At 28.1% G+C, this 24,831-nt stretch overlaps 2 protein-coding genes and 1 pseudogene across 2 annotated transcripts; all 3 read left to right on the forward strand.

Annotated features, from left to right (window-relative positions):
- LOC104788783 (jacalin-related lectin 25-like) lies at positions 1,959 to 2,988 on the forward strand. The gene is made up of 2 exons (XM_010514565.1): positions 1,959 to 2,186; positions 2,359 to 2,988. Exons 1-2 carry the CDS (start codon positions 1,959 to 1,961, stop codon positions 2,986 to 2,988), a joined length of 858 nt encoding a protein of 285 aa, XP_010512867.1.
- On the forward strand, positions 9,083 to 9,830 carry LOC104784967 (jacalin-related lectin 24-like). The gene is made up of 2 exons (XM_010510079.1): positions 9,083 to 9,301; positions 9,384 to 9,830. The coding sequence occupies exons 1-2, from the start codon at positions 9,083 to 9,085 to the stop codon at positions 9,828 to 9,830; spliced, it is 666 nt and encodes a 221-aa protein (XP_010508381.1).
- LOC109132801 lies at positions 23,023 to 23,416 on the forward strand (annotated as a pseudogene).

Consider the following 24,831-nt stretch of genomic DNA (forward strand, 5'->3'; position numbering starts at 1 on the left):
AAACATATTAAGAAAACATAATAGAAACTGACTTTAGTTGCATTATTTTTTTCGATTAACAAATTTCAATCAATAATATTCAGTTTCTTTTTTGAAGTTTACAATTTGTCACTAATTACTTATTAAAAATATATAGAAAACCTAAAATTTGTTTTTTTTTGTGCAACATTTTTTCTCTCTAGAAAATTGATTAATAAGGAATGGATGGAGTAGATTTTAGTGAGGAAAATTAAACATACTGTTTAATGGGACAAAATTATTTTACAAAATATACCTTGTCAATGCATCTATGTAACTATTCTACTAAAATAAAATGCATCTACGTAACTATAAAAGTTGAAAAAGACTTGGTCATGTTTTTCACTCTTCTTCTCATCTGTGAAACACAGAACACATGACATATATATTGATTATGGAGAAAAAGAGTAAATATATTTTGAATAATTATAAGGACCCCTTGCTACACATCAAACCTCTGTTTGATCATCGAGAATTGGAGAAGAGTACCATCATATCAAGAAACTTGACGATCTGTTTTCCTCTTGCAGCGATGATGATACGTTAGAACATATCTAGAATTTGAGAGTAAATTTGAGTCCAATATTTAAGTAAATGTCTACCTATGGCTATATATACGTACAATACTATTTGAATGTTAGATAGATGTTACTCTTAAGTTCAAAATATTTTATTGACAGTTACAAATTTGGAAATTATGGAATTTGGTGTCATAAGTTTTGTAACATAAATATTTGCAACGGAAATCTTTTCATTAGATTAAATACAGTTCAATGCATGGTTATTGAAATTATAAAAACGCATCTCTCTTTAATTGTGAAAGAAATTTGTAACCCGCTACATGATATTAAACATAAAAAATTTCAATATATTTTCCATATAAGAAATAATCAAACTTAATAATCAAACTTAATGATTGAATTAATGCTATTTTAAATATGTCACTTACAGTTGTGTAATGAAATAAATAGATAGAAAAGTCAACATCTATCAAAACTTTCTTTTATATATATATATTGCCTACTCAATTAATGAAAGAAAAAATTATATGATTTTAAAATGTGTAATAGTTAAGGTTTATAAAATTACATAGAGACATAATCATAATCATGTATTTAAACTATTTCATTTCTCATCCAAGATATGGTTTTTGTTATGATATTTTTTTATTATAAAATAGTGTGTATTTTTTTCACTTTAAAGGATGGAAGACAAATTAAATAAAATGTGTAAAATAGATGTATCAATTATCAGTTATTTATTAGTAAATGGTATAGAATATTAAATTTTGTATCAAATATATAATATGAGATTTTATTATAAAACAATCTGATTTTGTTTGACAAAAGAGCTTAAGATATAAAAGTATATTTAAAAATATGTCAGTTGTACCAATGGGATAAAAGAAGTATGATTATTTGAAATTGAAAATAATATAAATTTGTTGGAAAGAAAATGGAAATAAAGAATGACAGGTGTCACTAAAATAGAATACCAAATGTTGCAATGTGAGTAAGAGTTAGAAAAAACCTTCTCATATTATATAAGATTTAGCGTTCCTCTAATAAACCAAGACAAGAATTTTTTTGGCTCACGAATTCTAGAGACGGAAGGAAAATAAATCTTTAATTTTTGGAAAATCGGCATCTTAACTTGTTAGTAAAAAAAAAACTCTAAATAGTATCCTTAAATGAATGTAACTCTAATTAGGTAAACTGTATATTGCAAGTAAGGATAATATTTAGTTTCACATTTTTGGTCTTTTGAATTTAGTAAAATTTACTGTTTTGAAGTTGATTTAAATATAGATTAAGGAAGTTTTCTTAGAGAGATTATGTATGTAAAGCTTTTCTTGGTCTATATAAGTATGGATCTTCCTCACAAGAAAAATTTAAGCAAAGAGTACTCCGAGCTTAATTCTTTTGACTGCCATATTCGGAATGAAATCCCGTAACAAGAAGATGTTCAAAGTCGGACCAATGGGGTCGAAACTTTATTATAATACATATTGGAATTGGAACGAGAAGGGAGGCAACATGATCTCTAGTATATATCTTGCCTTGGGCAAAGACGCCATATATAGTATTCAGTTTAGGTATTTTCAGAACGGAGGTCATGTCATGTCTAAAAAGTACGGTTCGTCCGAGAAAGGTGAATCCCACGAAATAGTAAGTTTCGTTAGAATATGTCTTCATGTATTTTTCTGCTTATGATTGGCTATATAGTGTAATCTAAGTTTTTTGTTTCTGTAATTAACAATGTTGTTTACAATGTATAGTTTGTTTTTGTACTTGTTCCCTGACGACCATGCACGTTAAATAAAATTTATGCAATATACAGGTGAGACTAAATTCCGATGAGTATGTGACCGGGTTGAGTGCAATTGATTGCATTGGGATAACGTCTTTGATTATTCACACTAATCAGGGGAAACACGGGCCGTATTGTGATAGATTTTCATCATCGATGTATATGAAAGAGGAATATGAGACGAAAATTGATGTGGGGATTTATGATCCTCGTGAGTTTGGTGGTTTCTTTGGGTCTTTTGATGACTCTGGCAAGCTGACTTCCATCGGCATGTATGTGTGTCCCATTACAAGGTTCAATGACGCACCCCTCGGAAGCAACTACAAAGTCACCGAAGTCACCGATGATGATGACGACGACCAACCCACTCTCTACCAATCATATGATGATCCTTTAGCCACAGTCAACCATAATGGGACGCGTGAATATCAGATGCCTCATGATCATGTCAAGGCCATCGCTCATAAGCCCAAGTACGAAGACAAGATGAGTCTCTACCAATCATCTGATCGTCTAGCCAGAAGCACTAACAATCGGACACTTGAGTATCAAATGCCTCATGAGTTCTCCGATGGTTATCATGTCAAGCCCTTTGGTCGTACGCCTAAACTCAAAGATGGAATATTCTCCAAGTTGGGGCGCCTTTTCATTTGTGCATGAACTCGATTGGCATGTGTTTGACCAAGCAAATTCGTGTGCAAGTGTCCAATAGTAGCCTAGTTCAAGTTGCTGTTTGAGTTTTATCTTAAATTTAATGCTAGTAGCTACTCTAATGAAGCAAATGTCTTAGTTTTCTACAGTTATCTGTGCTCCATGTCTTTTGATTTAAAATGAAATCTATAAATGACAAAATCTTTTGTGAAATTGATTGTTGGAGATGATGATTACATTTTCAAATTTTTCATGAAGACTTTAACTTGTGTAGACTCAGCAGTCTAGTTCCGTACTAGCTATGACTACGCTCTTGATTTGAAGTTGTTGTAGAATCTTGTCATTGTAAGTTAAATCATTTCGGTCACTCAATTTTAGTTTTACTGTCTAGCTAGGCATCATAGAGACTGTATTTAGGGCAGTGAAACCAATATGATTTCCCTTTTACGATAATGTCGTGTCTTGAATGTTTGATATGGATTGGGTCGGTAACGGTAGAGTTGTTTACAGAGGAACTGAAGTCTGAATGAATTGATCGAGTCAGAAGCTGGGATGCTTTACGGATTGATTCACGCTTGTTAGACAAGCAAAGGCATGGTAAAAATATCTTACAACTTACTTGCATTTTTCTAACATTATAAAAAAACTCGTACCTCTAATGAGGAAAAATTTAATCTGATATTAAGTGGTATATAAATTTGCCATTTGCCAATCTAGCTATACCATTGTTATGGTATCTTAAAACCAGTAGACAACAATTATGATGCTCATAAATCTATATTAACATTTTTGAAGTACATTTTGGTTTATGCCCTTTAAATTTTATTTATTTAATTTTTTTTACAACATTAACCCCTACAACAATTCCATAAATAACATTGCGGAGAAATTCAAATACTAAACTTTCTTAAATTGACTAACGTTTGTTACATTTATTGCCATAAAATCTTAACAACATTTATACGTTCCGATTTTTCCAAAAACAAGTCTACCCATTAAAGTTTTAACTCATTAAATCTCCAAAACTATTTTTATTGATGATAGAATCTCTCAAATTTAAATGATATACAACAAATTTTCCATAACAAAAGTTTACAATCTCCATAATTATATTAACATTAATAAATTTTCTAAACCGAAAATCTAATTTTAAAATGATTAGAAAACCAATATTCACAAATATTTAACTTTAGCAAGAAGACAATTTGGTAAAAATAATATGCTAATTTGGTAAAACAATTAACATAATTAAACTTGATAAAAAACTTATTTTGATTTTTTTTTTTACGCAAAAAGTTATTTTGATTTTGGTGAGACGAGTTGGCATTAATCCCATATAGTGAGTTAAGCGGAATTGTTTTTTTTTAAACACTTTTAGATGTGTACCAGGAGATAAATGTATTACTAGACTATATATATACTACACGGGTTAAAACCTTGAAAACACTACAAAAATTCTATACTTTGAATACTTATATCAAATATCTGTAAATTTTTATATTTTTAAAATTAATAAAACGATAATAAAATAACAAATATAAATATAATATAAATTTTAAATTTTTAAAATTAAAAATATTGTCATGCGGTGTACTGCGGGTTAAATCCTAGTGAAATAATTAAAACACATGGCAAAAACCAAAAATTGGAAAATTGGCAACTTAATAGCATCTCCAATGGTTGGATCCAAATTATGAAAAGTTAGAAACTTAATTAGACCATGTATATTATTTTGACACTCCAACAATGGTAGAACACCTAATGAGGGTCTAAAAATGTAAATTTTAAAAACTTGTGTATAAGTAATACTTGACACACAATCTAAACAAAATTAATTTATGATTGTTCCTATTACTCAGTTCTGGATTTCCTAACCAAAATTTAACTATACAAAGAAATTATTTTGGCAACAGAAACATGAATTTGGTACCAAGAAGGCGTATAGTGCAAAGTAGCACTTAAAAAACATGAATTATGTTCATACTCTAACCACCGCCACTTGATGAGTCTCTCCTTTCTTAAGATACGTTAGTGCTGCGTGACACATGTTGAATGTTCCTACTGCATCAATGTCCAAGACTACACACACAAACACATAAAAAAAACGTTTCATTCAGCTAAAAGAACACTCAAATTGACAAAATCTCAGGCAAAATCAAAAGGTATATATATTTAGTTTCAAATATAATGATACCATACCATATTTAGTTTCAAAAACCAAAACCCATCTGTTACATTTTACATTAAGGAAATGTAAGATGTTTATAAAGGGATTGAGTATATTGAATTAATCATAAGGTTACACACTTATATAGAGACTCCCTAGACTTGACCAGACTTGACTAAGAGAGCCCTAGACTTGACCAGACTTGACTAAGGGCTTGATTGGAACAACATATACTGTAGCATTAGCATTATGCAGCATAAGTATTAAGCTGCATAAGCTGTATGCTCTGATTAATATAACACATTTAGTTAATTGGTATAGCAGTAAAGTATTAGATATTATATTTATATTTAATATATGATATTAATTAAAAATATATAATTTAAATGTGTTTCATTAAAAAAATTAATTATCATTCATTGCTATATAATTTTTAAAAAATATTTTTACATTTAATAAAATTTATAATTTGTTATATATATATATAAATGTGTTATTTAATAATTTGAATTATATAATATTTTTATTTTGTAACACATTAATTACAAATAATTAATATATATTATAATTTTTTTAATAAAAGTTTATATCTATGTTTACATTTTTAATTTCAATAACTTTTTAAAATATATATAATATAACACATTAAACTAAAATAAAACAATAATATATATTATAAACGTTATATCCACATTAATATTTTAATGTATTAAAATAAATTATTATACTCCCTCCGTTTCAAAATATAGGATGTTTTAAGCAAAACACGCAGATTAAGAAATTTTTATTTTTAACAAGTTTAACCAATCAGAAATAATACTTGATAATATAAAATACTAAACTAATCTAAAAGTTGCATTGAAATTTGAAAGCATCATATATTATGAAAAAAAAACTTCTCCAAAACATCTTATATTTTGAAACGAAGGGAGTATTATTTTAGATAATAACATTAAGTAGTTTCTTATAGATATTATCTTATAACAAATAAATTTATCTTTTATGAAAACATAATTTTCTATTTTTACAAAATAAATTAATTATTTAAAATTATTTTAATATATATTAATAGTTTATAGTTAAATGTTTGGGAAATGCTTCAAATGAGAGCATAAAGGAAGAGAGCACATGAGAGCATCTGCAGCTTCTAAATGCTCTCATATGCTCTCCTAATAAATGTTGATAATGTTGATTGGATGATAAAATTAAAAAAGCTTCTTCATATGCTCTTCCAATCAAAGCCTAAGAGAGACCTAGACTTAACCAAACTTGAATAAGAGAGACCTAAACTTAACCAGACTTGACTAAGAGAGCCCTACACTTAACCAGACTTACACCAGACTTGACTGAGTAATTTTCTGGTGAACATCAGTGTATATCTTGGGTACCACCTGCAATTCCACACCACAATTTTTTTTATATATCATTACAGTAAACAATTATAGTACGCAAAAGCTAAGACTAGGGGAGAAAAGAAAATTGCAGTTAAGAATCTGAACAGGTAAAAATATTGTCATACTTCTCTACCAGAAAATTCAGCTAATAATAAGCCATTAAGAAATCTCAAGGAACTAAACAGGAACTAGAGAACATTCATAAGAAGACTTCGGCAATAGAAAACTGACTACATTGATAACATAACATAACACAATACATTGATAAAAAAAGCATAACAGAAACAGTGATCAAACAAACACAATACTTCAGAAAACATGTACTTTGCTTCTTTGCAGAAAAAGGAATCATGCGAAGACAATCAAACACCTGATCAACAACGTTTTATGACAAAACCTGAATCTTCACAGAGACCAAACCATTATCTTACAAGGCTTCCTAATGGGAAAGAGAGATAAGAGGAGTTAGGCTTTATAACCTTAGAGCCTGAAACAGAATTTAGCTTTTACGCTCATTTTCCTATTGACAAACCAATTCACTATATCAATAAATCCCTAAAAGGAGAATACACAAAACCTGAATCTTTCACAGCACTTGAGAGACATGGTTCAATTACCAGAGTCATCAACCAAGCAAATGCTCTAAAAGAAACCCATATTGCTTGGAACCTAAGGATTACCAAAGTTCTAACTCAAATTTGCACAAATAAAGCTAAATTTGTACCAATGCAAAGGGTATTGAAGGTTCATTGAACGAAACTCTCCCATTTCGAGTCTGAAATCTTCGATTTGGTGAGAGCCGATGAAGAGATGATTCAACCAGAGCCGACGAAGAGATATGAAATCGCCGATGCGATTTCGAGTTTTTTTTTTGCCTTTTGTTAATTTCTTCTCCCACCAATGAAAACGTGACACGTCGTAGGTCGCAAGGAGTTCCAAAAACTCCAAATATTTATTTTGTTAAATATTTCTGCATTTTTTAACATATTTGGTCTTTTGAATTTAGTATCCTAATCACAAATAAACTCAAGCAAATAAAAGGCGAGTATAATATATAGTTTTACATATTTGGTCTTTTGAATTTAGTATCCTAATCACAAATAAACTCAAGCAAATAAAAGGCGAGTATAATATATAGTTTTACATATTTGGTCTTTTGAATTTAGTATCCTAATCACAAATAAACTCAAGCAAATAAAAGGCGAGTATAATATATAGTTTTACATATTTGGTCTTTTGAATTTAGTATCCTAATCACAAATAAACTCAAGCAAATAAAAGGCGAGTATAATATATAGTTTTACATATTTGGTCTTTTGAATTTAGTATCCTAATCACAAATAAACTCAAGCAAATAAAAGGCGAGTATAATATATAGTTTTACATATTTGGTCTTTTGAATTTAGTATCCTAATCACAAATAAACTCAAGCAAATAAAAGGCGAGTATAATATATAGTTTTACATATTTGGTCTTTTGAATTTAGTATCCTAATCACAAATAAACTCAAGCAAATAAAAGGCGAGTATAATATATAGTTTTACATATTTGGTCTTTTGAATTTAGTATCCTAATCACAAATAAACTCAAGCAAATAAAAGGCGAGTATAATATATAGTTTTACATATTTGGTCTTTTGAATTTAGTATCCTAATCACAAATAAACTCAAGCAAATAAAAGGCGAGTATAATATATAGTTTTACATATTTGGTCTTTTGAATTTAGTATCCTAATCACAAATAAACTCAAGCAAATAAAAGGCGAGTATAATATATAGTTTTACATATTTGGTCTTTTGAATTTAGTATCCTAATCACAAATAAACTCAAGCAAATAAAAGGCGAGTATAATATATAGTTTTACATATTTGGTCTTTTGAATTTAGTATCCTAATCACAAATAAACTCAAGCAAATAAAAGGCGAGTATAATATATAGTTTTACATATTTGGTCTTTTGAATTTAGTATCCTAATCACAAATAAACTCAAGCAAATAAAAGGCGAGTATAATATATAGTTTTACATATTTGGTCTTTTGAATTTAGTATCCTAATCACAAATAAACTCAAGCAAATAAAAGGCGAGTATAATATATAGTTTTACATATTTGGTCTTTTGAATTTAGTATCCTAATCACAAATAAACTCAAGCAAATAAAAGGCGAGTATAATATATAGTTTTACATATTTGGTCTTTTGAATTTAGTATCCTAATCACAAATAAACTCAAGCAAATAAAAGGCGAGTATAATATATAGTTTTACATATTTGGTCTTTTGAATTTAGTATCCTAATCACAAATAAACTCAAGCAAATAAAAGGCGAGTATAATATATAGTTTTACATATTTGGTCTTTTGAATTTAGTAAAACTACTGTTTTCAAGTTGATTTAAGGAAGTTTTCTTATAGAGATTACGTATGTAAATCTTTGGTTCGTCTATATAAGTATGGATCTTCCTCACAAGAACAAATTCTTTGTTAAAAGTAAAGAGTATTAATTCTATGTTTAATTAGTTCTTTCGCAGGACTGCTATATTCTAAATGAAATTGCGTAATAGGGAGATGTTCAAAATCGGACCAATTGGGTCAAAACGTTATTCTCATAAGAGTTGGGACGAGAAGGGACACAACATGATAACTAGTATACATGTTGCTTTCGACGACACGTCCATACGATGTATTCAGTTTGGCTATCTTCACAAGGGAATTCATGTCGTGTCTAAAAAATACGGTTCGTCCGGAGGTCGATACTACGAAATAGTAAGTTTTGTTAGAATTATTCATCTTCTGTTTTACTTATTCCTGATGGCCTATGTTAAAAGCAACTTTATGCAATATACAGGTGAGATTGAAGGACGATGAGTATGTGACCGGGTTGAGTGCAATTGATTGTAATGGGATAAAGTCTTTGAATTTTCACACTAATCAGGGGAAGCACGGGCCTTTTGGTGACAGTAATAATTATTATTCATCATCCATAGATATGAAAAAATATAAGCGGGAAACTGATGTGAAGATACGTGATCGTCGTGATTTTGGTGGCTTCTTTGGGTCTTTTCATGAATTTGACGGTCTGAAATCCATTGGAATTTATGTTAATCCCACATACGATAACAAGCTAACTTTCAATCAAGCATGTGATCCTCGATATACATCCGCCCTCCATTACCAAATCCCGACGATCGTGGATGGTATTCCTGTTAAGCACATCCGTTATAAGACCAAACTCAAAGACCGGTTACTTTCCAAGTTACGTTCGATTTCGAAAGAGCTATTTTGTGCCTTGTAAAAGTTTTCTTGGATTAAGACTAGGTAGGACTCTTGAACGATATATAGCTCTTGTCCTTTGATAGTAGTACGTCCTGAGTTTTATTTATTTACACTCACTATTATATTAAAAGCAGCATTGATGAGAGGAATGACACATTTTTTCTCATATTTGAGTTACAACTCTTAATATATCTAATATATTCCCTCTTTTCAATTATGTAAGATGTTTAAAAAAAAAAAGATGTTTAAAGTTAATGTTTTTTTTTTAAATTTCTTTTTAAGTTTTCATCCATAATTTAATTTAATTTGATTTTTTGTGACTATTAATCTATTATCATGTTCCTTTAAGACAGAAATTGATTTTGCTTCAATATCTTTTGGTGATATAAAAAAGAGAAAATAAAAAGAGAGGGAGTATTTCGTGATGAAAAATACTTAGGTTTACCTCTAGAGGTGAACGTATTTGTTCACATACTCCTTTTCAACTAATCAAAATCTTATATACATTATCTCATTTTTAAAATAAATTAAAATTAAATTAAAAATAAAACCAATTAAGGAAACAAATTCTGTATACTTTTAATTAAGGAAAGTTAAATATTGGCTTGGTTTAGATTTTACAATTAGAACAAAATTATGTGTCGATATGGGTTTACAAATAAATTGTTTAGGGTTTAGATTTTACAATTAAAACGAAATTATATGTCGGTTTGGGTTTACAAATAATTTTTATAGGGTTTAGATTTTATAATTAAAACGAAATTGTATATCGGTTGGGTTTACAAATGAGGTGGTTAGGGTTTAGATTTTACAATTAGAACGAAATTATATGTCAGTTTGGGTTTACAAATGAGATGGTTAGGGTTTAGATTTTATAATTAGAAACGAAATTATATGTCAATTTTGGTTTACAAATGAGATGGTTAGGATTTAGATTTTACAATTAGAAGGAAATTATATGTCGGTTTAGGTTTATAAAAGAGTGGTTTAAGTTTTTAATTTTATAATAATATATACAGATTTTATTTTCTTATTTTACAAGGAGGTCAATGGTGAGGTTCACCCCTGCCATACTAGGGGTGAACCTCTCCATACTAGGGGTGAACCTCTCCATTGACCTCCTTGTAAAATAAGGAGATCTTTTTATGTACTCTCTCCGTTTCATAAAGAGTGTCATTCTGGAGATTATTTTTTGTTTCACAAAAATGTCACTTTACAATAACAATGCATTATTTTATATTTCCAATACATATTTTACCTTAGATTTCCTAGTTGTACCCTTAATTATAACTAAAATAATCTATTAAAAACTTATTAAATAATGACATATATGTATATTCAATGTTTTTTTAATTTGTGTGAAAAGTGTGAGAATGACACTCTTTGTGAAACGGAAGAAGTATATCGTTGGTGATCTTTCACATTTAGTATGTGTATATCCTTAATTAGATCAAAAGGTTTAGTGAAGAATAATAAAAGCAAAATGCTTAGAAAAATGGGGAAACGGTCTTTGCCTCTTTGGTCAAACGAAGAGTCTTCTTAGTTATGCACAAATTCTCAAGGTTATTCTTCAACGTACCTGGACCTGTGTAGTTTGCTTGCTCCCGAGGAACACCATAAAGAAAAGTCAACTCTTGGGGAGGCGGACTTAGATAGGGAGACTCTCTTATATATGTAGTCGTCCTTACTCTATCTTTCTTCATCTCTCTTTAAAATCACTGTTCTTTTCAACTGCTTATGATACAGAGATGATAAAAGCAGGACCAGTGGGAAGAGCTTCATGCAATGATGTTCGATGGAACGAGAAGGGACACACCATGGTCTCTCATATATACGTTTCTTTCAACAGTCAACATATAACATCTGTTCAATTCGGCTACTTGGAGAATGGAGCTCTAGTCCTGTCTCGAAAGTATGGTAACTCAGAGGGACACAACTTTCTATCTGTAAGTTTTGTGTCAGTAAAAAAGCCATTTTCTCTTTAAGAAAGCTTCTGTGAAGATCACTCTCTGATGAAATTAAACGCAGGTAAGACTGAATCAAGTTGAATATGTGACTTGAGTTTGGTGGTTTCTTTGGGTCTCACCGTGATTACCTTCTGTCATCGATTGGTATCTACGTGATTCCCACTGCATGGTCCAACACGGTGGTTAAACGTGAAAACAATTGACCGAGCAAAGCCTTTTGTTAGCGTTCAACAGTAGCCTAGTTCAAGTTGCTGTTGGGTTTATCTTATAAAAGAGCGTTAATATATATGGAACAATGTGTAGTTCCATCTATCTTTCTAGATCTAAACTCTTTAAGTAATAAAATAGTCCCATTTAAAAAAAAAAATAGATACCGGTTTATAAATTTGAAAGAGTCACCGTTACATAGGATGAGCATAGCAGCGTTTACAAAAGGTCTGGTCTAGTAAAGTTGGTGATGATATGATGTAGGGCGGCGGCTTTCTTCTTTCTCGAGTCCAATAAGCCTTCTGCGCATAAGAAGTTGAATTTCCTTTTTTGAGCTTATCTCCATTGCAATATTTGGCAGAGTGTATCCTTGAATTGCGTTCCGACCAAATAGTCCCATTTCTTCCTAATACTATTTGCTTTTGTCAATTGTGTGCTTCATGTCTTGTGATTTAAAAGGAAATATATAAATGACAAAATCTAGGAGTCCCTATATATTGTTACTAATTCTAGTGAATTTTTATATTTACATAGCAAAGACTTTTGGCAGTTGATAGTCACACTCCAAAAAAAAAGATTGGTTAACATCATTTATTTTAAATATTTGTATCAGATTTAAATGATTTAAAAATAATTTGCATCACTTTAACAAATAATTTACATCTTGTTGATGCAAATAATTTGTATCAATTTTTTCAAACTGATGTTAATATACAAAATATTTACATCGATTTTCTAAATGATTTTAACATGCATCACTTACAAAAAGTGATCTAAATTTTGCATCAATTAATATAAATGACGTGAACATTTGCTACGGTTATAATAAGTGATATTAAATATTTTTATCAGTTATAGATAACTGATATTAAAACTAATTTCAATAATTATTTGATTTTATATATTTCTATCGGTTTGATTATTTGATTTTAATAATTATTTTATTTACATAAATTGATGTTAAAATTAATTTAAATTTTAATAATTTTGACAATTGAGTCATTTACAAAAATAATTAAAACTAAAAATCAAATAACTGAAAAAATTGTGGTACAAACGTACAATTACGAGAATAATAATTAAAATTATAATAGCTGACCAAAACAACAAAATTACTTAATAAAAAAAAATAGAGAATCTATATATAATAGCAAACTCACTTTTTTGTGTCAACATTTAATCCAACTGATGAGATTAGTTCCAATTTTAATCCAACGGATTAAAATTATTAATTGTGTCTTTTCGTCGCACCTCCATCTTTCAAAAATCACACCTCTTAATCTTTGCATCTCTTTGTTGTACCTTCTGATTTCAAAAATCACATCCATTTATTTTTACACCTTTTAAATCACACTTCTTATTCTTTGCATCTCTTTGTTGTACCTCCTGGTTTCAAAAATCACATCCATTAATTTTTACACCTTTTAATTTCACACTTCTATGTGTTACACCTCTTTGTTGTACCTCTATGTGTTACACCTCTTTGTTGTACCTATTCTTCATGTCTTTTCATTACACCCCATCTTTCAAAAATCACACCTCTTAATTTTAACACATTTTTATTTCATACCTCTATGTCTTACACCTCTTTGTTGTATCGACATGTTTCTCATCTATTAATTTTGACACTTTTTTATTTCACACATCTATGTCTTGCACCTCTTTGTTTATTATATATTAACTTTTTGGACAACATAAGTTTCAAAAATTGTTTTCTGAGTACTAAAAGATTGTTTAATTGAAGTGTTTTTTAACTAACAAGCATCAATCTCTAATTCAAGGTAATTTAATAAAGAGAAACAAGCAAACAGATGATGAAAACAATTAAAGAAAGAAGAAAGAAATGAAATTAGAGAAAACAGAAAAATGGAGACTGAAGTAAAGAGAAACAAGTAAACATATGATGAAAACAAATAAAGAAAGAAGAAAGAAATAAAATTAGAGAAAACAGAAAAAATGGAGACTGAAGTAAAGAGAAATAAGCAAAGAGATGATGAAAACAAATAAAGAAAGAAAAAACAAATAAAATAAGAGAAAACAGAAAAAATGGAAACTGAAGTAAAGAGAAACAAGAAAAGAGATGATGAAAACAAATAAAGAAAGAAGAAAGAAATAAAATTAGAGAAAAAAGAAAAACGGAGATTGAAGTAAAGAGAAACAAGCAAACAGATAATGAAAACAAATAAAGAAAGAAGAAAGAAATAAAATTAGAGAAAAAAGAAAAACGGAGATTGAAGTAAAGAGAAACAAGCAAACAGATAATGAAAACAAATAAAGAAAGAAGAAAGAAATAAAATTAGAGAAAACAGAAAAATGGAGACTGAAGCAAAGAGAAACAAGTAAAGAGATGATGAAAACAAATAAAGAAAGAAGAGAGAAATAAAATTATGGAAAGCAGAAAAATGGAGACTAGAGTAAAGAGAAACAACCAAACAGATGATGAAAACAAATAAAGAAAGAAGAAAGAAATAAAATTATGGAAAGCAGAAAAATAGAGACTGAAGTAAAGAGAAACAAGTAAACAGATGATGAAAACAAATAAAGAAAGAAGAAAAAACTAAAATTAGAGAAAAAAAAATGGAGACTCGAGTATAGAGAAACAAGCAAACAGATGATGAAAACAAATAAAAAAAAGAAGAAAGAAATAAAATTATAGAAAGCAGAAAAATGGAGAATGAAGTAAAGAGAAACAAGTAAATAGATGATGAAAACAAATAAAGAAAGAAGAAAGAAATAAAATTATGGAAAGCAGAAAAATGGAGACTGAAGTAAAGAGAAACAAGTAAACAGATGATGAAAACAAATAAAGAAAGAAGAAAAAAAAATTAGAGAAAAAAAAATGGAGACTGAAGTAAAGAGAAACAAGTAAACAGATGATGAAAACAAAGAAAGAAAGAAGAAAAAAAAATTAGAGAAAAAAAAATGGAGACTGAAGTAAAGAGAAACAAACAAACAGATGATAAAAACAAATAAAAAAAGATGAAAGAAATAAAATTAGATTAAATAGAAAAATGGAGACTGAAGTAAAGAAAAACAAGCAAACAGATGATGAAACAAATAAAGAAATAAGAAAGAAATAAAATTAGAGAAAGCAGAAAAATGGAGACTGAAGTAAAGAGGAACAAGCAAACAGATGATGAAAACAAATAAAGTAAGAAGAAAGAAATAAAATTAGAGAAAAAAAAACGGAGATTGAAGTAAAAAGAAACAAGCAAACAGATGATGAAAACAAATAAAGAAAGAAGAAAGAAATAAAATTAGAGAAAACAGAAAAATGGAGACTGAAGTAAAAAAAAAAAGCAAACAGATGATGAAAGCAAATAATGAGAGAAGAAATAAATAAAATTAGAAAAAAAAGAAAAGAAAAATGGGGACTGAAGTAAAGAGAAACAAGCAAAGAGATGATGAAAACAAATAAAGAAAGAAGAAAGAAATAAAATTAGAGAAAAAAAGAAAAATGGAGACTGAAGTAAAGAGAAACAATCAAACAAAAGATGGAAATAAATAAAGAAAGAAGAAAGAAATAAAATTAGAGAAAAAAAGAAAAATGGAGACTGAAGTAAAGAGGAACAAGAAAACAGATGATGAAAATAGATAAAGAAAAAAATAAAATTAGAGAAAAAAAGAAAAATGAGGACTGAAGTAAAGAGAAACAAGCAAAGAGATGATGAAAACAAATAAAGAAAGAAGAAAGAAATAAAATTAAAGAAAAAAGAAAAATGGAGACTGAAGTAAAGAGAAACAATAAAAAAGAAGATGAAAATAAATAAAGAAAGAAGAAAGAAATAAAATTAGAGAAAAAAGAAAAATGGAGACTGGAGTAAAGAGGAACAAGCAAACAGATGATGAAAACAAATAAAGAAAGAAGAAAGAAATAAAATTAGAGAAAAAAGAAAAATGGAGACTGGAGTAAAGAGGAACAAGCAAACAGATGATGAAAACAAATAAAGAAAGAAGAAAGAAATAAAATTAGAGAAAACAGAAAAATTAGAGATTGAAGTAAAGAGAAACAAGCAAACAGATTATAAAAACCAATAAAGAAAGAAGAAAGAAATAAAACTAGAGAAAACAGAAAAAGGGAGACTGAAGTAAAGAGAAACAAGCAAAGAGATGATGAAAACAAATAAAGAAAGAAGAAGGAAATAAAATTAGAGAAAGCAGAAAAATGGAGACTGAAGTAAAGAGGCACAAGCAAACAGATAATGAAAACAAATAAAGAAGGAAGAAAAAAATAAAATTAGAGAAAAAAGAAAAACGGAGATTGAAGTAAAAAGAAACAAGCAAACAGATGATGAAAACAAATATAGAAAGAAGAAAGAAATAAAATTAGAGAAAACAGAAAAATGGAAACTGAAGTAAAGAAAAACAAGCAAACAGATGATGAAAATAAATAATGAAAGAAGAAATAAATAAAATTAGAGAAAAAAGAAAAAAGAAAAATGGGGACTGAAGTAAAGAGAAACAATCAAACAGAAGATGGAAATAAAGAAAGAAAGAAGAAAGAAAAAAAATTAGAGAAAAAAAAATGGAGACTGAAGTAAAGAGGAACAAGCAAACAGATGATGAAAACAAATAAAGAAAAAAATAAAATTAGAGAAAAAAAGAAAAATGGGGACTGAAGTAAAGAGAAACAAGCAAAGAGATGATGAAAACAAATGAAGAAAGAAGAAAGATATAAAATTAAAGAAAAAAGAAAAATGGAGACTGAAGTAAAGAGAAACAATTAAAAAGAAGATGGAAATAAATAAAGAAAGAAGAAAGAAATAAAATTAGAGAAAAAAAGAAAAATGGAGACTGAAGTAAAGAAGAACAAGCAAACAGATGATAAAAACAAGTAAAGGTAAAAACTAAAATTAGAGGAAAAAGAAAAATGGAGACTGAAGTAAAGAGAAACAAGCAAATAGATGATGAAAACAAATAAAGAAAGAAGAAAGAAATAAAATTAGAGAAAAAAGAAAAATAGTGACTGAAGTAAAGAGAAACAAGCAAACAGATGATGAAAACAAATAAAGAAAGAAGAAAGAAATAAAATTAGAGAAAAAAAAAATGGAGACTGAAGTAAAGAGAAACAAGTAAACAGATGATGAAAACAAATAAAGAAAGAAAAAAGAAATAAAATTAGAGAAAACAGAAAAAATGGAGACTGAAGTAAAGAGAAACAAACAAACAGATGATGAAAACCAATAAAGAAAGAAGAAAGAAAGAAAATTAGAGAAAACAGAAAAATGGAGACTGAAGTAAAGAGAAACAAGCAAAGAGATGATGAAAACAAATAAAGAAAGAAGAAATAAATAAAATTAGAGAAAGCAGAAAAATGGAGACTGAAGTAAAGAGGCACAAGCAAACAGATGATGAAAACAAATAAAGAAGGAAGAAAGAAATAAAATTAGAGAAAAAAAGAAAAATGGTGACTGAATTAAAGAGAAACAAGCAAACATATGATGAAAACAAATAAAGAAAGAATAAATAAATAAAATTAGAGAAAACGGAAAAATGGAGATTGAACTAAAGAGAAACAAGTAAACAGATGATAAAAACAAATAAAGAAAGAAGAAAGAAATAAAATTATAGAAAGCAGAAAAATGGAGACTAAAGTAAAGAGAAAAACCCAAACAGATGATGAAAACAAATAAAGAAAGAAGAAAGAAATAAAATTATGGAAAGCAGAAAAATGAAGACTGAATTAAAGAGAAACAAGTAAACAGATGATGAAAACAAATAACGAAAGAAGAAAGAAATAAAATTATGGAAAGCAGAAAAATGGATGACTAAAGTAAAGAGAAACAACCAAACATATGATGAAAACAAATAAAGAAAGAAGAAAGAAATAAAATTATGGAAAGTAGAAAAATGGAGAGTGAAGTAAAGAGAAATAAGCAAACAGATGATGAAAATAAGTAAAGAAATAAGAAAGAAATAAAACTAGAGAAAACAGAAAAATGGAGACTGAAGTAAAAAGAAACAAGCAAAGAGATGATGAAAACAAATAAAGAAAGAAGAAAGAAATAGAATTAGAGAAAAAAAAAATGGAGACTGAAGTAAAGAGAAACAAGTAAACAGATGATGAAAACAAATAAAGAAAGAAGAAAGAAATAAAATTGGAGAAAACAGAAAAAAGGAGACTAAAGTAAAGAGAAACAAGCAAACAGATGATAAAAACAAATAAAGTAAGAAGAAAGAAATAAAACTAGAGAAAACAGAAAAAATGGAGACTGAAGTAAAGAGAAACATGCAAACAGATGATGAAAACAAATAAAGAAAGAATAAAGAAATAAAATTAGAGAAAAAAGAAAAACGGAGATTGAAGTAAAGAGAAACAAGCAAACAAATGATGAAAACAAATAAAGAAAGAAGAAAGAAATAAAATTAGAGAAAACAGAAAAATGAAAACTGAAGTAAAGAAAAGTTAGATGGATTATATAATGAGTTTTTGAATTTGAATTGTCAATATGGTAATAAAGATGCCTTCTATTTAAAAGCAGTTTATATAATCAAGTGCAGACATAACAGTTGTGATTTTTCGTAGTACATTTTCGTAAAATTTTTGTTTTTATTTGATTTTTTCAAAAAAAAATTCAAATTGTTATATTCCCTCTGTTCATTATAGAGTTGTGTCTTTTCACTATATTTTATTTATTTTTTCATCACAACTTTACGTTCTAATAAGTGTGTCTATTTAAATAATCATGTTTTTTGAACTCTCTTTATATTTGTCTTTTCATTAGTAACTATTAAGTCCGATGAAACAAATTTTCTATTTTATGTTGAATCTAAATAATTGAATTTTAATATCACATATTCAACGTTATTCTATAATCTAACTAAAATTTTAAAAATGATTATAGCAACAGAGAATTTTAATACAACTTACTATACAATTTGTAGTTGCATCTATTTATCATAAATTTTCGTTAAAAAATAGTTTAATATTTAAAAATAATAATAACAATCTAAATAAATGCGAAACAACATTTCGGACTTTTCGTAATATTTTTTTGTAAAAAAATTTATTTGTTTTTTTTAAACTCAAATAGTTGTATCTGTTCATTGTAGAGTTGCGACTTTTCACTATAATTTATTCATATTTTTGCATCACAACTTTTCATTCTAATAGATGTGTTTATTTAAATAGTCATGTCTTTTGAACTTTCTATTTATTTGTCTCTTCATCAATAACTAACAAATCATTATTCGTCGAAACATATTTTCTGTTTTATGTTGAATCTAAATAATTTGGATATTAATATCTAATATTCAAAGTTATTCTATAAACTAACTAAAATTTTAGAATTTATTATAGCAATACAAAAATTTAATAAAACAATAGAGTTTACAATTGCGTCTACTTATCGTAATTTTGGTAAAAACTATTTTAATATTTAAAATTTATTTTATTTTGTTTTTAAAAGGTGTGGACATATTTTAATTTTAATTTTTCTTTGATACAGTTTCACTCATTATTAAATAAAAAACTTATAACTGTTGGGATCATTAATAAGTTTCAATATGAAATAATAGAACCAATCTCAGCCGTTAGATTAAAGATGACGCAAAAAGTGGGTTTGCTATTATATATATAAAAACAAAGAGTGTGAAAACAAAGAGGTGTGAAACAAAAAGGTGTGAAACAAAATGGTGTCTATATATAATAGCAAACCCATTTTTTGTGTCAACTTTTAATCCAACGGATGAGATTGGTTCCAGTTTTAATCCAACGGTTTAAAATTATTAATCGTGTCTTTTCGTCGCACCCCCATCTTTCAAAAATCACACCTCTTAGTCTTTGCATCTCTTTGTTGTACCTCCTGATTTCAAAAATCACATCCATTTATGTTTACACCTTTTAAATCACACCTCTTAGTCTTTGCATCTCTTTGTTGTACCTCCTGGTTTTAAAAATCACATCCATTAATTTTTACACCTTTTAATTTCACACCTCTATGTGTTACACCTCTTTGTTGTACCTCTATGTCTTACACCTCTTTGTTGAACCTATTATTCATGTCTTTTCATTACACCCCCATCTTTCAAAAATCACACCTCTTAATTTTAATACCTTTTTATTTCATACATCTATGTCTTACACCTCTTTGTTGTATCTACATGTTTCTCATCTATTAATTTTGACACCTTTTTATTTCACACCTCTATGTCTTATACCTCTTTGTTTATTATATATTAACTTTTTGGACAACATAAGTTTCAAAAAATTGTTTTCTGAGTACTAAAAGATTGTTTAATTGAAGTGTTTTTTAACTAACAAGTATCAATCTCTAATTCAAGGTAATTTAATATTTTCGCTGACCTGTAGTGCTTCTTCGGTTAGATTATTATTATTGTTAGTCGACACTACTAAGTTCATACATTAATCTTATTTTTGTAAACTTTTATACTCTTCAATATTTTTAGCCTTTCCGGTTTTCATGTTTTTGATCCGTTGAATAAATACGCGTGCTATATTTTTTTGCATGGCTAATGTTTCTAATTCTCAATTTGCAGATTTTTTTTTGACTTTCTGGAAAAACCAAAACCAAGATACGAGAGGCACGATGATATGCAGTGATGCTAAGCCAAAACTTTTTAACAAACATGGTATAATTATAAATTTATATATGTTCTATTATTTAACCTATTTATGTTTTTAACAAACATGGTATAAATGTAAAAAAAAAAAAAAAAAAAATCTGTAGGATGTCCATTAGATATAAATGATCCAGGTTAGTTTCTATTCTTTTGTAAATAAAGCTTTTAAAATTTTAATTGAATTTTAATTTCTAATACTTTCTTGGTATCAAACATTTTGATAATATATAGAAATATTACAAATGAGTAGGGAAATAGTGAGTGTCGAAGAAAAAGTCAGACATACTTGTGACAACACAAAATCAAATTCTAGAAAGCATAAGCACGACCAAATGACAAGTCAAGTTAGAAAGAAAAGATCTACTAAAGGTAACTTATTTAGTTTTTGATGACTATCTAATTAATCTGTATATACAATTTTTTTAAAACATAATGTAAAACAGTCACTTTTAGAGTGATCTGGAATCTGCAAAAAAAAATAAAATGCAAGTAATTTCTAAAATTAGTGTTTAACCCAAAGAAGAAAACATCAAAAGGTGAGATATTATTATCACATGTTTCACCACATTGACTTCGTTTTCGCTGTTGTTGATTGAAGAACATGATGGTACCGATTCATAGACATAAGTGGGAAATCAATTCCTAATTTTTGGTGGATACGGATATAAACTTCAATCTAGTGAAAACCGCACACATTTTTCCATCTAGGGGTTTAAAATTATTAATGATCCCAACAGTTGCAAATTATTAATCGTGTATTTTCGTCGTGCCTCCATCTTTCAAAAATCACACATCTTAAGTTTTGCATCTCTTTGTTGTACCTCCATGTTTCAAAAATCACATCTATTTATTTTTACACTTTTTTTTATCTCATACCTCTATGTTTACATCTCTTGGTTGTACCTCCATGTTTCAAAGATCACATCCTTTAATTTTTACACCTTTTTATTGCACACCTCTATGTCTTACACCTCTTTGTTTATTATATATAAACTTTTCTGGACAACATAAACATGTTTCGAAAAATTGTTTTCTAAGTATTTTCAAAACTTACAAGTTAATAAATAAAACTAAAGAATTGTTTTATTGAAGTGTTTTTTAAAAAATATAATAGCAAACCCACTTTTTGCGTCAACTTTAATCCAACGGATGAGATTAATTCCAATTTTCCATCTAACGGTTTAAAATTATTAATGATCCCAACAATTGCAAATTATTAATCGTGTCTTTTCGTCGTACCCCCATCTTTCAAAAATCACACCTCTTAATTTTTGCATCTCTTTGTTGTACCTCCATGTTTCAAAAATCACATCTATCTATTTTTACATACTTTTTATTTTACACATCTATGTTTACACCTCTTTGTTGTACCTCCATGTTTCAATATCACATCTATTAATATTTACACCTTTTTATTTTACACATCTATGTCTTACACCTCTTTGTTTATTATATACAAACTTTTCTGGACAACATAAACAAGTTTCGAAAAATTGCTTTCTGAGTATTTTCAAAACTTACAAGTTAATAAATAAAACTAAAGAATTGTTTTATTGAAGTGTTTTCTAAATATATAATAGCAAACCTATTTTTTTGTGTGAACTTTAATCCAACGGATGAGATTAGTTCCACTTTTCCCTCTAACGGTTTAAAATTATTAATGATCCCATCAGTTGCAAATTATTAATCTTGTCTTTTCGTCGTACCCCCATATTTCAAAAATCACACCTCTTAATTTTTGCATCTCTTTGTTGTACCTCCATGTTTCAAAAATCACATCTATTTATTTTTACACCTTTTTATTTCACACCTCTATGTCTTACACCTCTTTGTTTATTATATAGAAACTTTCTCTGGACAACATAAACAAGTTTTGAAAAATTATTTACTGAGTATTTTCAAAATTTACAAGTTAATAAGTAAAACTAAAGAATTGTTTTATTGAAGTGTTTTTTTTAATTTTAAAAGATATAATAGTAAACCCATTTTTTGTGTCAACTTTAATCCAATGGATGAGATTAGTTCCACTTTTCTAATTAACGGTTTAAAATTATTAATGATCCTAACAGTTGCATATTATTAATCATGTATTTTCGTCGTGTCCCCATCTTTCAAAATTCACACCTCTTAAGTTTTGCATCTCTTTGTTGTACCTCCATGTTTCAAAAATCAAATCTATTTATTTTTTCACCTTTTTATTTCATACCTCTATGTTTACACCTCTTTGTTGTACCTCAATATTTCAAAGATCACATCTATTATTTTTTACACCTTTTTATTTCACACTTTTTTGTTTTTGTTACTCTTTACTTATATAAAGTTGCAATGTTTTGATCCAACAAATATTTTGTTCCGTTTTTTACTCGAAATGTAAAATTAACAATATTAATCATTTCAAGTTTTTACTTTCCTGTGCGGTCGCGCCGACATCCTAGTAGGATAATAAAAGAGATTATGAAAACTCAAGCGGCCAACATCTTAAGCCCCGTCATAAGAACCACTGCTTCCGCGGTCAAGAAACTCCACCTCTTCTCAACAAGCCACTGCCGTCCCTAATCACTCTCCCTCATCAAAACAGCCATCCGAGAAAACAGATTTCTCGTGTGCTGCACCGGCGACTGCCGTGAAAGAAAGAAAGTCCAGTTGGATTCACTCCCAATCTTCGCCAGAAGCACATGTCTCCTCCGTAAGACACAAGTAGAAGAATACTACGTCATCATCACATTTAAAAAAAATCTTTGAGATGCCGACAGGAGTGTTCTTTAACCAAGAGGTTCAACATCCTCACCGGAAAGATGGAGTTTATTCAGAGAAAGCTGGACTCACAAAGAAATCTGATTTCACATAAGTATATGACTGACATAGAAGATGAGGAGAAGTTTTTTAATTATAAGGTTTGGTTTTCGTAGTAGGTTTTATTAATTAGGAGATACTGTAACTGCTAGATATTGTAACAAAAATATTAAATTAGAAGATATTGTAACTGCTAGATATAGATCAAAAAGATTTTTTTCTTGCCATAAATTTCGGTTAACTAAGGAAACTTAAATAACAATTATTTGTTTGCTAAAAATCTCTCGCCCAATAAAAATTTACTACCGCCCAATAAAAATCCTATCATTTACTGAAAATCGATGCAAACATTACTATTTTAATATTTTAATTATTTTAATAAAGATAAAATTGGTTATATTAGTCTCAAACATTTTAAATGAGGCAAATTAAGGTAAAAAATACATCAGTTTTAACAATCCAAACTAAATCGCATAATTAACTTTGGCGTAATTTATACAAATTATATTAGCATTTTTTTAATGTAATTTTTAAATATATATTTTAAGTGATGTTAGTAAAAATTAGTTAATACATCGATTATTTAAGTGATGGGAATATTTGTATCAATATTTTGAAAGTGATACAAATTAATATAAATTTGCATCAATTTTGATGAATTGATGTCAAAGAAATTAATATTAATATTAATGATCAATGTCAATAAGTAATTTAAATTAGTATCATTTATTATGACATAATTTAATTGATGTAATACACCCTTTTTTTTAGTGTTTATCTTAGTTACCGCATCCTCGATCGGAGTGCTGTTCTTCTTTTTTCTTTGGAGAACAATGTTTTCAGAAATTTAAACATGTTATGTGAGAGAAAGAGAGAAACGAAATGAAAGAAAGATAAAGAAAAGAGATCTAGATGGACTGATAATGCACTAGGGTTGAAAAGAGAGAGAGAAAACAAAGATTTTTAAGTATGTGAGAATCAAGGAGACATATATGTGAGAAACGAACATGTTTTTGTATTTTGCTTGTATTTTGCTTAGGTTATGCTTGTATTTTGCTTTTATTTTGCATTATGTTTTGCTTCTTCTTTTACTATTAAAAACAATAAACCAAACATAACATCAAAATCAATAAAATTGAGTGGAGTATTGGCAAAGGATAATAGAGGAATCAGAAATTCGACGTTGTCCAACCATAAGTGTCCTCTTGTTTGGTTAATGAAGCAGACGAAAATGAATAATTACATTTTTTTTTTTTTGCTAAACAAAACAAAACTGAATTTATGTTTGGCTAAAAAATGCTTAATCACAAACTTTTTTTGTTTTTGTAGAAAAACGTAAAATCTCGTTTTAAACTAAAAAAATAGCAATTGTTTTTTAGAGTCATATAAACAAAATCATGTTTTTTTAATAACATAATTAATCCTTGTTAGAAAATAAAAAATAAAAACAAAGAATCGAGCATAGCAAAA

Source organism: Camelina sativa, chromosome 5, assembly GCF_000633955.1.
Source record: "Camelina sativa cultivar DH55 chromosome 5, Cs, whole genome shotgun sequence".
In the NCBI taxonomy this organism is placed as follows: domain Eukaryota; kingdom Viridiplantae; phylum Streptophyta; class Magnoliopsida; order Brassicales; family Brassicaceae; genus Camelina; species Camelina sativa.